Source organism: Camponotus vicinus, unplaced genomic scaffold (genome assembly GCF_025532165.1).
Source record: "Camponotus vicinus isolate PSW18456_S1 unplaced genomic scaffold, iyCamVici1.0 SCAF_6, whole genome shotgun sequence".
Taxonomy (NCBI): Eukaryota; Metazoa; Arthropoda; class Insecta; order Hymenoptera; family Formicidae; genus Camponotus; species Camponotus vicinus.
Genome location: NW_028141978.1, coordinates 9,330,136 through 9,342,908, shown reverse-complemented (window position 1 = coordinate 9,342,908; position 12,773 = coordinate 9,330,136). Strand labels below are relative to the sequence as shown.

Below are 12,773 nucleotides of genomic sequence, written 5' to 3'. Positions count from 1 at the left end.
CGAAAGGAAGAAAATCGTGGATATCCCGAGGATATTTACAATTATCACGGATAACGATTTAAGAAACGGATAACGATGAATTGAAAAGCTAGCGCGAGATTTACGAAAAAGGAGAGGAAAAAAACGAGGGAAAACCGATATGATAAAGTCCGGATTTCGATAATCTGGGACGACCGGCAAAAATGTCCTCTCATTCCCGTAATTTTCTACCCTTATCTCGTCGCGAATATTTACGATATTTGTGCGTATCGTCTCTCCGCCCGCGCATGCACAGGGAACACAAACGCAAACTCTCGCCAAATAATGCCGTTTCCGTTGGAATTTGCGCTTTCCACTCTTATCAGAGCCGCTATCATCGCGTACATATATCATCTTTGCGATAAATGCAAATATATGTATTCATGCAAATATATACACACACACATATATATATTTGTGAGCCGGAGTAATGACCCGTACAGCGAAATTATTGAGTGATATAACACGTTAATTAATCCTCCGGGATCCGATACATTTTAGCTCGCGCTTCGTTTTATCTCTAAGTCTCGTTATTTGACCACGATCTAATAAAAAAAAAAATAACAAAATTGTCAATTCTACAAAATTAAAAACTGTTACGCGTCTTGAACAATTTTTTGACTCCTTTTTACTACATTCGATAACTGCCCGATTCCGCGCATTCTATTTTATTTTGTTGTTAACATTCGACCTTATTTTGATAAAAATAGATAAATGCCTCGCATTATCGGACTAATTAGTTCAATTATCGTTTGTATAGCCTGTTTATTACGTATATATCTATCAAACGAGAATTAACGAGCGATAAAATATAGCATTTGCGCATCGTCGTATTTTTTATACACATATACTTTATACGGCAATTATTACTATCGCCTTACGTAGTTATGATTATCTATACTTGTCGAAGTACGATAATTCCTACAATTCTGTTCGGGAAAAATCTTCAAATAACAAAGATAGGGAAAACGTCAACTGCAGCAGCCTTGTAAGAGACAAGAACATAAAAAAGGCGTGTCAGATTAATTCAAACGTCCTTTTACCAACAATTTTTACACGCATGTGTATATCATTTAGTATCTTTTTATCTTCCTAAATACCTCTAATTTTTGAAACGCTTTACATATCGATGTGTTTTTCCATTCGTTCTCAACGAATGATATGTTATCTTGCGAAACTTTGAAAGAAGCGACTATTCAAAGGTGCGAAATTGTTTGCTTTCATAAAATATTGGCATAATGTTTATCATAATGCGTATGTCATTTGTTCAAAACATAATATGCTTTCTCTGCATGGTACCATAAAGATAAAGAGGATTTTGTAAGGTCTCAAGTAGATCGATGGAAAAAACCGAAAGTAAAATGTGCGCTCGCGAGCAATAAATTGACGCGCGCTTACATTCATTTTCCATTCTAGTGCACAATAAGATTTTCTTAGGTGCGACGAATTCAGCGAAAATCGAAATCCAGTTTAACGACGTGGCATGCATCAAACACGACGCGAAACTAACGTTTGATTCGCGCGATCTCGTATCAAGTAGTCACGCTGAGATTTCGCGAACGAACAAAGCGGTCGTAAATTCATGGCATTATTTGCGGAATATAAATCTTCTTGCGATAATTCCTAGTATATTATATCATAACGAAATGCTTCTGCAATAGTATTCCGCTTTAAATGCGAAGTATTGTGTAGGAATTATGTCACAATTTGTCTAATTGTAAGCATTGTTGAGAATTTGAGCTACCCGTGTACCTGGAAATAGATATCGAAATTTTATTTCTATCGAAATTCTAGATTTGACAAGTTTACTTTTAATAAATCTTGTTTATTAAGTAAACGTAAAAAATGAGATTAATCTCGTTTTATCCTGAATATTATTGAAAGTGATTACATCATTAAAAATTAACGCAATCAAAACGTAATTAAATCGCATTGACGTAATCAGATAAATGCAACAACGACAATAAAATTGATAATTACGTGTGATTAGTTTGTTTTATAGATAAGATAATAAAAATCGTTTAATTATATTAAAGACAAGATTTTTTTGAAATTACAAGAAAGTGTCGAGAGAGATGTAGATATTCTAACGTAATCTATGTATAAATCCCGCATGATAAAGGGTTATTCGAACTATTGTGATAACGTCAACGTTTTATTTGCGAGAATCACCTTTCCTTATAATTATCAATGAACTTTGATTGAAAGGTCGCAAAAGGTCAAGATTGCATCGACATTCCATAGTACTCTTGAACGTACATCGTTTTTATTAATCAGTCGTGATAATCGTATTGTTTCGCATGATTCATTCTCTTTGTCTAAAGTCTCGTTAAACTTTACGCGCTACTGTCATTTTTTATCAATTCTAGATTACATTAGTCAGTAGTTAAACTAACATCCTATTCAACAGAAAATGTTTCTTTCTTTCTTATATATCTTTGATTACTTTTGCGATGTATTTTCCTTTTTTTCATTTTCATTTGTTTTTTATCATGCTTATTTAATTTTTGTACTTCAAAAAATTTTTATACTAAAGTTATACATTTATTCATCTTCTACTCTATGCTTTGATATAATCTTTAAAATGAAATATTTGCTATTATTATGAAAGTAAAACAAGCATCCGGTGTGCCGCATCATTGTGTCTGGCACGAATATATTCCATCAAATTTAATTTAATTGAGTTCGCATAAGAAGTACTTTTTTAAATTCGGATATTTGCAAGTATAAAGAACCATGAACGGACGGAATATTAAATCGCGAAAACATGAATCTCAATACTATGCGCGTTCTTTATGACGTGAATAAAACCGCAAGTGCAGTTTCATTATTACGAAGACGCGTATGAATCATTAATTAAGCCCGACGATTGCTTGACCCTACGATATAACTTTATCTGCCATATATCTCTCGCTGGCGATAGTACAATCTCCCGTTTGTTCGTTCGTGAATAATCACAACCATCTATATCTCTTAGTTTTCGTCATATTCTTTTAGGTGAACGTTTCACAATTTCGATTTAAGTCTGTAAAAAGAATCTTTTAGCATCACTAAAAATTTATGTGGCACAAAGCCATATTTATAATGTATAACGTGTATCAAAATCTTACAAAGACTAGACAAAGTTAAAAGACAATTCTTGGAAAGCGACACGATTAAGCAGTGATCTCTGCTCGATAATCTGTTCTTTATGCTTTCTTCGTAATTCATCTCCGAGTTGAACCATTCGTTCATTATTTCAATTGCTAATCAAGATTAATCACCATCCTCATCCGAGATAATACTAATACCTCGAGAGCTTTCACAGAAAGCTCTCGATAAGATTCAAAGTATTGATACGTCTGACAGTTAGACAGAAGAACACGTGAGGCTACCGATAACATGATCTATTATTGGACAATGAGTATACCTGTCATCTCGCGATACCTCTGTTATTCTTCATCGTTGAATGATTTTGCGATAATTTAGAATTCAGGTCACACCATGAAAATGCATCGCCAAATAATTTCACCAGCCATTCGTTATGCTCCGTTGTGACATGCGTTTATTACGACAATAACAGCAGTAATAAACGAATGTTCCCACGCGATCGATCGTCTTTCGAAATATATATTGTAGCTTTTATTTGCCCGAATCACCGTGACAGATGGTCATTACAGTGAAATCTACCGAGACCCGTTGATAAAATCGGATATCATAGTTACACACTGGCATATTGCGTTTTTTTAGTAACTTCCTCGATTATATAACTAATTTCATTAATTAAATGCAACGTAATCAACTCCGTTAAAAGTGATTACGGCCCATTGGAAACTGATGAGCTTGTGTCAGATTAATTTGAATATAATAATTATTAATATAATATTTAATATCTCTTTTCATTCTCTTAATGATTATATATTACAAGTTGAACATTAATTTTACCGCTATAGTTTTTAAAATTAATCGAAATACATGTCGGGAATACCACACGCTAAATGTCCCGGAAGAAATCAATGCCTGCTCGCATACGTCATGTCGATTATCAAACAATCTCGAAATTACCTGCACCGCCATGATGCTAGCTATTGCCGTGAGATCCGCCAGAGTCATCAGATAATTGAAGTACCTAGCGGACTTGTTCATGTTATTTGTTTTTATTTCACCGTTCGTCGTCTGCGGCATCATTATGCGATTTATTCAGCTCCAGCTGCTAGTACACGGTTTCACACTTGACAATTTTCCCGTGAAAAACTCGAGGAAGAGTCACTGACCGCCACGTTCGCGTGCGACAACTATGACAGGACAAACGTCTATCAGGCCACGACGCGAGAGAGCTGACTTTCACGAGGATCGATTAACAGAAACGGGTCTCGTGGATCGAATTTGTTCCGATTCCAGACTACCCGGTAGTTTCTCGATCGAAGAACAACGTGAATCGTGATGTATCGGCAAGAACTGCTCCAGTTCCAGTCCTGACGTCGATTCGCGATGACGCGGAGAAGAGTCACGGACTCTGCGCGAGCACTTTCTGATTCACCGACACATCCACAGCTCACTCGTAAATACTTGGCAAGTGGCGGAGGCTGCGAGCCGCTCGCCTGCTAAATGTTGTCTACGCGTCTGAATCGGAATGCCAGGCTTTTTATCTCGGCGCCCCGCGTGTCAGTCCCGTCTCTACTGCTTATTTTGGCTCTCCTTCCCGCTCACATTTCACACATGTCGGTGTCTCTCTTCGCTCCACTTTGCAGTGCCGCAAAGAAAGCGGTTGCACAGTGGGGAGCAAGTGCGTGAAACGGGGAACAAGCGAGTTACAATGGATACATGTGCAGGGCCATATGACAGTTGCATTAGTCCTGCATTTATCCCATACTGAAGCGAATATGTAAATTCTAAGAGCCTTTAAAACATCTCTAATGCACAGCCTAAATCAATTAAACCTAGTCAGCTGTTTCTTTCTAGGTCGTATTCTTATTTCTAGGATGTAAAATAAGAAAATGTATTTAATCAGAATTATTTGGTAATGTAAACTAATGTTGATTCAAACGTCTCTAAGAATTTCAAAATTTTAATAATAATAGACTCAATGGATCCAATCTAATTAAGGCTCGAAACTAAAGATTTTAAAAAAAAGATATATAATTTGTCTGCATAATTTTAATCTGCCATGTATGCTTTCAAAGATCGATATTATTATTTCAATGAAACGTTGTTTAATTTTTAGTTTAAATTTAAATTTGACAATTTTTAAAGTAAAAAGAAATTGAAAGTAAAAAATATTCCTCACACTGAGACTGTGTGTATTACAAGACAAATGTCAATACATCCATAATACAAAGAATCTTATGGATTTGATGCGTATGGATGTTCCAAGATCGTTTCATCAGCAGGAAATTTCATAGAAGCAGAAATTGCGAGGAAAAGTTAATTTCATAGAAGCAATAGGTATCTATCTAATTCATAGCTTACTGCAATAATCTCTCAATCCTGCTACAGACGGGATGCAGTGGAAATGCGGAATAGTACAGAACAGTCTGGTATAGGAATCAATTTCAAAGGGATCCATCAATGGACACGTGCCAGTTGACACGTATATATGACACACGTGCCAGACTCGCGAAGTGAAAATCTGTATTGATCGTTTTATTAATTATTTCATTCGCATTGACGATAAAATATAAGAAATTATTTTACTAATGTATTAGAAATATATGCAAATTTTTTCGTTCATTATTTCGAGTGCTGCTTAAGCTCGTCCCACTTCTTAGAATACGCCAACAATGAGTATACAAATAAATTTGGACCTAAGACGAATTCAGCGTGAATGCTGCCAGCCATTTACCTCGAACCTGTCACCTATATTTCAAAATGAATCTTTCGAAGAAAATTACATATCGGAACTTTTTCCTGCCATTTAATATATCATCTAGAATTCTAGGAATGTATTCTGAAAACTATTACATCTCTGTAGAAAAGAAAGATTTCTTCAAAGCAAAAAACTTTTTTTACTTCTTTATTTCAAATGCAACTGATATATTTTATTTTTTTCCACGAGATTTTTTGTTTTCATTTTGTAGAGAAGTGTTTATGATTTAAACAAATAGAAATTAACAGTAAAATAAAAGATAAAAAAATGACGTTTACGAAATTTAAAAAGAAAAAATTAAAAAAGAAATTAAAATTTTGCTGCGCAAGAGTTGCATCGATAATTGCATCAGTGATTAAACTGTACGAGAATACGTGACACACCGCACGCGCCATTCGATGGATCGTTTAGAACCGCCGTCCTCCTCGTGCTATCCTACTTTAATAGGCGTTCTTTACTGACTTTATTTTGATACGATAGAATCTAGCCTTGATGCTAACATAAGTCGAAATTTCTTGTACATACATTAGTTTAACCGATTAGCGATGAGACTCCTAGTGTACATGCATCACTGTCATATTCATTGTAGTATGTATAATTAAGCAAATATTACGTTATGACGTGACCAATGTTTAACGGCATAAAAGATCTCATGTCATTCTTTGTTTTGAGATTGAGATAAATCATTTGATGACGAATATTTAATTAGCTTATTGTGCAAGAAAAAGAACATGTCATTTTCCTTGTAATAGAATATTCTCTTAGGTAATCAATAAAATGTAATGATACGATTTATGTTTACGTTTTGCTATTGCTCTATCATATTATCAATTATATCTATAATATAATTGATAAAATATAAATCTATAATACTTATCTATAGAATCTATTTATAGTATATAAATCTCTGTACATCTGTACAATGCTGGTCAAAAGTATTGCATCATTTATAGAAACAGAGAACGTTACTTTAATGAAAACAAATATATAAATATTACCAAAATTACATTTTAATACTATTATTTTATGTTTTAATAATTTTACGAATATAAGTAAAATAGCCTGAGAGAAAAAATAAAACTTAATCATTTATTTACATTTTCTATATTTTCTGGAGGTGATACAATACTTTTACTGGCACTATAATATATATTATATATTATACCTGAAAAAGACGTTATAAAAGATGTTATAAAAGCCATTTACTTCTTCCGGAGTAACGATATGTAAAGCAGAAATCTATATTATGCTTTTGCTTTTATCAAGAACGCACGTTTCTCGGAGATGGCGTAGATAGAGTTTATTTGAAATATTCGTAAAAGAGTTTGAGATAGACCGGAAGCGAATATCACAGACGTCAAATATCGCGTGGGTGTGGATTCTAGATAAAACGCAAACAATTTGTAATTCCAGATTTTTTAGTCCAGAATTGCAAATATAATTATAAATACAGTTTATGATCAAAACTTGTATCAAAGTCATGTTTATTTAAAGCGCAAAATTCTCTGTAATGAAAAATGAAATCCAAAACATCCAATTTTATATATCGTAAAAAAACTGAACTTATCTTTTTATCCTTTTAAATATATATATATATATATATATATATATATATATATATATATATATATTTCTCATTAAATATAAAAAAGGAATTCACAGAAAAAAAGGAATTTATAATTTTCAGAAAAAATCAACCACAAATGTCCATTAGTATTGATGGGTTTATACCGAAATAACATATAACTAAAGTGCTTCACTGTACTTCGTTTTCATTTCATTTTTATCTCCACGTCATGATGCATCGAGAAAAATGTGTAACAGAAATATTTATCACAAAAGTGCATCTCTTAAATTTTCACGAAAAAGAATATATATAGCTATTTGCCTTGTGCACAATCGTGGAAGAATCCAGGTAAATATGAAGCTTCGTAAATACGAAGAAAATTTAAAAAAAAGGAACTGACTAATTTACTTTCACGAAAACGAGCGTTGTCTTCGTCATCCCGTAAAGACTGAGGTAATCTCTCTTTATATATGTTACAACGAACTCTCAAGTATTAAAAATAGAGCTTCGCACACAATCACATTCTCTCGCTTGGCGAGAAGCGAAAGTGACAATTTTGCAAGCAAGACAATAATGTACATCCCGCATTATGCGCTCGCCCGCGTGCGAAGACGCTCGTGCACGGCACGCATTCACGCATTAACGCGCAAACAACGTGTCCTAGCTTGAAGAAACACGATCGATGCACCTAACGCCTCGGTGACGAAAAACATGAATGTCCCGCGTGAGAAGCGACTGATTATCGATCGTTGCAGCCGATGCATGTGGGCACCGCTGTCGTCAGAAATAGCCCAGTTCCTCCTTCTGATGGGTGAAAGAAGGTCACGGTAATGAACTATTTCACTTATTTTTAACGTTCTATCCGGTTATCGGTGGTGCCATTATTGCCGGTGTTTTTAACGCGTCCGCCGTTAAAATACTACTTCAACTATTACGAATGTAATGTCAATTTTATGTATTATTCCAATATATATATATATATATATATATATATATATATATATATATATATCGTGTTTATTACATTATCTATAAACGAAGAATGTAAAAATTAATAAATAAAGTGACAATTATAACCCCTCTGATAACGTACCTATATTTGCAGTACTATAACATATACGCGAAAAATAGTGATCAAGTTTATGACTTACGTAAACCTAGATTAAATTAATGTAACGTTGATATTTACTGATGGGTTTAAAAACAGTTCGCTAAATTATCATTAAATATTCCTGAGTGCTTTCAATATATGTATATTATTAATAACAATATTCTCCCTTGAAACATACATGAGATAGCATCTCGAAACAGTAAATTCGATAAAATTCATCCATCTTCCGTTAGAGTAGATATTCCTCTGCGAACATTTCGTTCTGACACATCGTAATAAAATGCAGACATTTCAATTTTCCGATCCGTTACAAGATCGTATATTCATTTGCCAGAGAGTTTTCTTCAGTTATTAACATATGTAAATGTAATAATACAGTTAAATGAAATATTTAGTTATATAATCTTGAAATAGCTTAAAAAAACTTAATATAAATTTAGAAAAAATTCAAGGAAGTTCAAGCATGTACAATCAATTTATCTTCGGTATACTTTCAAGGAGATAATATATTCTTCTAGAGAATCTGTCTAAAGAAGGAGGAATAGCCTAGAAGAAATACGTCTCTTCTGTCAACGACTAACTCTCCTAAAAATATCAATCAAGATTGTACATTCATTTGTCAGAGAATTTTCTTCAGTTATTAATATATGTAAATGTAATAATACAGTTACATGAAATATTTAGTTATATAATCTTGAAATAGCTTTAAAAAACCTAATATAAATTTAGAAAAAATTCAAGGCAGTTCAAGCATGTACAATCAATCTATCTTCGGTATACTTTCAAGGAGATAATATATTCTTCTAGAGAATCTGTCTAAAGAAGGAGGGATAGCCTAGAAGAAATACGTCTCTTCTGTCAACGATTAACTCTCCTAAAAGTATCAATCCCCGTCAAACGGAAATTATAAAGAAGATTGACCATCAGCCAATCTCTTTACCCCATCGTAATAAAATATCTTCCTCAATTTCTAGTTTCTCCTTGAAATGTATCACTGATCGATAATCCTTCGACAGGCGCTGGCAAAGCGTTTGAAATAAAACGAATTTTCTGTATCTAAAGCAACATTTTTCCTCCTTAATATCTGATTTCCGCTTACCTATTGATGTGCACATGCAAATTACATAATAAATGATATCAACGCAAAAGATACAGGATAACGCAAGCGTGATTGATGATTTATATAGCTACACTTCAATTTGTTTTGAAATATGTCTTATTATCTTGACATAGGCTTCTACGTCATACATCATTTTTAACTTCTCTAATTTCCTTTTAAGATAGATACCAGTTACAAATTACATTAACGATCATCCGATGGCAATACATGTTAAAAACAAATATTATATATAGCACGAAAAGAAAATGTAATTTATTTCAAAATGTATCTCAATATTTCTTCAATACGTCTGCTCATGTTGTGGCATATGTTGGATATGTGCAAAAATTGTCGAGGATATAATGATTACAATCTCAATGTCCTCCTTTCAAGGAGGTCTTTTTTCGCAAATATTACGCAACTACTGACAAAAACCATCTCATTTTCCAGTGGTTTGTTTCGAATTGTCGATATTTAAAAATCCTCGAAATAGACATTAATAATTGATAGGCATTCATGTATGTAGAATCTGAATATCACAATTACAGTTACATTGTTCGCGAGATAATCGCAATGAACACGCATAATGTAATCTTTTTATTGTCGCGAAACGTTACGACATTCCAGCTGGTAAAATTCCTCCTATTATAGACTATCGTTTTTTATGATCAGATGGGAAGATTTCAAACATGCATGCCTGTGTAATTGACCATGCAATTTTATTCTCGTCCAAAGATGTAACAAAATATTCCCTCCGATGCTCTCGATAACTAATATATCACGAATGAATAGAATCATTTGAAAGTATCAATTAATTTGTGTTTTATATATTGTTCTTGTGTTATATTTCATTGAGAAATTATTGGACACTCGTCTGCTTAATAACGCTGTTTAAATCTGATGAATGAAAAAATAAAATGATAGCATGTCAATATATCTCTATTACTGTTCTGCTAGCAGCTGCTCACGAACTAGACACGTGTTACATGCGGACATCGGTTACTTATTATGTACAATCACTAAACAAGCATCACGAGGTTCATAAATACAATCAGATTGCGATGTGTCTAATACATCCGATCACGCAATCTCGCTCCTCAGTGATTTGATTGGCGATGTCGTCGGGAAAGAAAGTTGCGGGTGTTCGATAATATTGTTCATTTTTAGGGACGTGATACTATAAACACAAATATAATTTCACCATATGAATCTTGTATCTTTCAATAAATTTTAAAATTAGTTTAATAATTTTTATTATTTTTTATACATGTTATAAAAATTTTATGGTTTGATAACGAAGATTTTTTTTTTTACGAGATTCTATATCTCTCTATTACATTTTTTAGTATATTAATTTTAAACTTTCATCAGTATCTCATAGGAAAAAAGACGTTCCATATATTTAAATGTCTTTTATTTATCATTCATAAACAATTATAATGCTTGAATAATTATATTTAGCTTTTCATAAATAAGAATCTGTACATTCTCGTCTAAATAAAATTATTTTGTTAAAAAAATATAATAGAGCAACATAAAAATAGAACTTACTTAATAACTTACAAGTTATACTGTAACGTAAATACCAGGTAATTTCAAACATCTACAGTAAAAGAGAAATCCACACATAAAATTTAGATACACTTAAACATTAAAGATAAGGTATCTGAGGATGTAATATATCAACGTTTAATCATGAGGTAGACTTTTAGAATAAAAATATCTTCTTGCATGAGATATATATCGTAGCTTCATGAAAATCTAAGTTCAAAACAGATCTCGACTATTTCGAGAACGTCATAGCTGTGTGATTTTGTATGCGGTTCCAGTAGATGATTTCTTCTCGCAGCGGATTCAGAGTAATAATACCGTTATAAATTAATCGTAAACCATCGCGAGACTGACACGCAGTCTCGGTGCAACAACCATGTCGAGAGATAAGAGCTATCTCATTTGCACATATAGAAATTATAGTGCACATATACAATAATATGCGGATGACGACGATGATGGTGGTCCTTGAGATGAAAGCGATTCGAAGATAATGTATAGTTGAATAAAATGTACTATTCACGAGAATACATAAATGAGATAAGAATGTCGCGCAATTTCTGTCAAAATTGAATTCTTAGTACTGCAAAAATAAATCGATAATAATCATGTTATATTTAAAAATTGTTAGAAACTGATTGACGTGTTTTGAGAATTGTCATATTTATTACTTGCTGAATATAAGATATTATTGTTATTTACAATTCGATTAATACTTGATTATTTTAATAAAAGAATATGCAGTTTTTATTTATTTTTCCAATAATCTTTATTTCTATCAAAGCATTTTATTGATTTAATCGTTGAAAAATTCTACGCTTTGAATATATTTTCCGATCAATAATTAATAATTATTAATTGTGTATTAGTATACGAATAATAACATTATATTATCATCTGTATATTAATTAATTTAATTCCGAAATTTAATTTAGTTGCTATAGCTGGCGGTATCAAAATATTCTCCACGTGCGCAAGAGCAACATTACATCTACATTAACCAGATACCCTCTCCACGTGTATCTTTCACGTGCCATTATAGTCCGAATTGGAACGCAGTTAAATTGTAGAGTATATTGTACGCGAATAAAGGGCGACTGAAAATAACTCGTGTCATCAAAATAATAGCGATATATGTTCAAGGCAATTAATTGTATATTTCATTATTTTCCGCAATCCTTTCTACAATTCATCAAATCACTGACATTTTGTTCCGGTACGCAATGATATTTAAATGATCATTTATAGCGAACAAATTGCAGAGTTCGATAAACAGTTAAAGCAAAATAGAATGTATCGCATAATAGAAAATATCCCATAAAACCGGTATTTCCAGTTTTATATAGAAAACATATATACAGAGACACTCTCTCTTGCAAGGAAAATAATTAATAATACATCTGAATTTTTAAATTCTCCTACTTTGCAAAATTTTTTCCTATTTACTAAAATATAAGCGGCAAATAAAATAAACAAGTAATTCTATAAATAAGACTTATATCAGTTTATAAAATTCAATATTAAAAAAAATATATTACACGTATCTGTCAGCGAATAATGTAATCGGTCGACAGACGATTCG

General features: G+C 32.5%; 1 protein-coding gene across 22 annotated transcripts in view; it reads right to left on the bottom strand.

The window, feature by feature from the left end:
- The window catches only part of Dnc (phosphodiesterase dunce), a 315,712-nt gene that overhangs the window by 10,277 nt on the left and 292,662 nt on the right, over window positions 1–12,773 (bottom strand). Inside the window, exon 1 of one of the 22 annotated variants that reach the window (XM_083101581.1) lies at window positions 4,063–4,596. The exons of the other annotated variants lie outside the window; for them this stretch is intronic. Coding sequence (XP_082957707.1) covers window positions 4,063–4,185 — 123 coding nt within the window. The 5' untranslated portion in view covers window positions 4,186–4,596. Of the gene's footprint in view, window positions 1–4,062; window positions 4,597–12,773 lie in introns of those variants that run through there. 22 annotated transcript variants of the gene reach the window in all.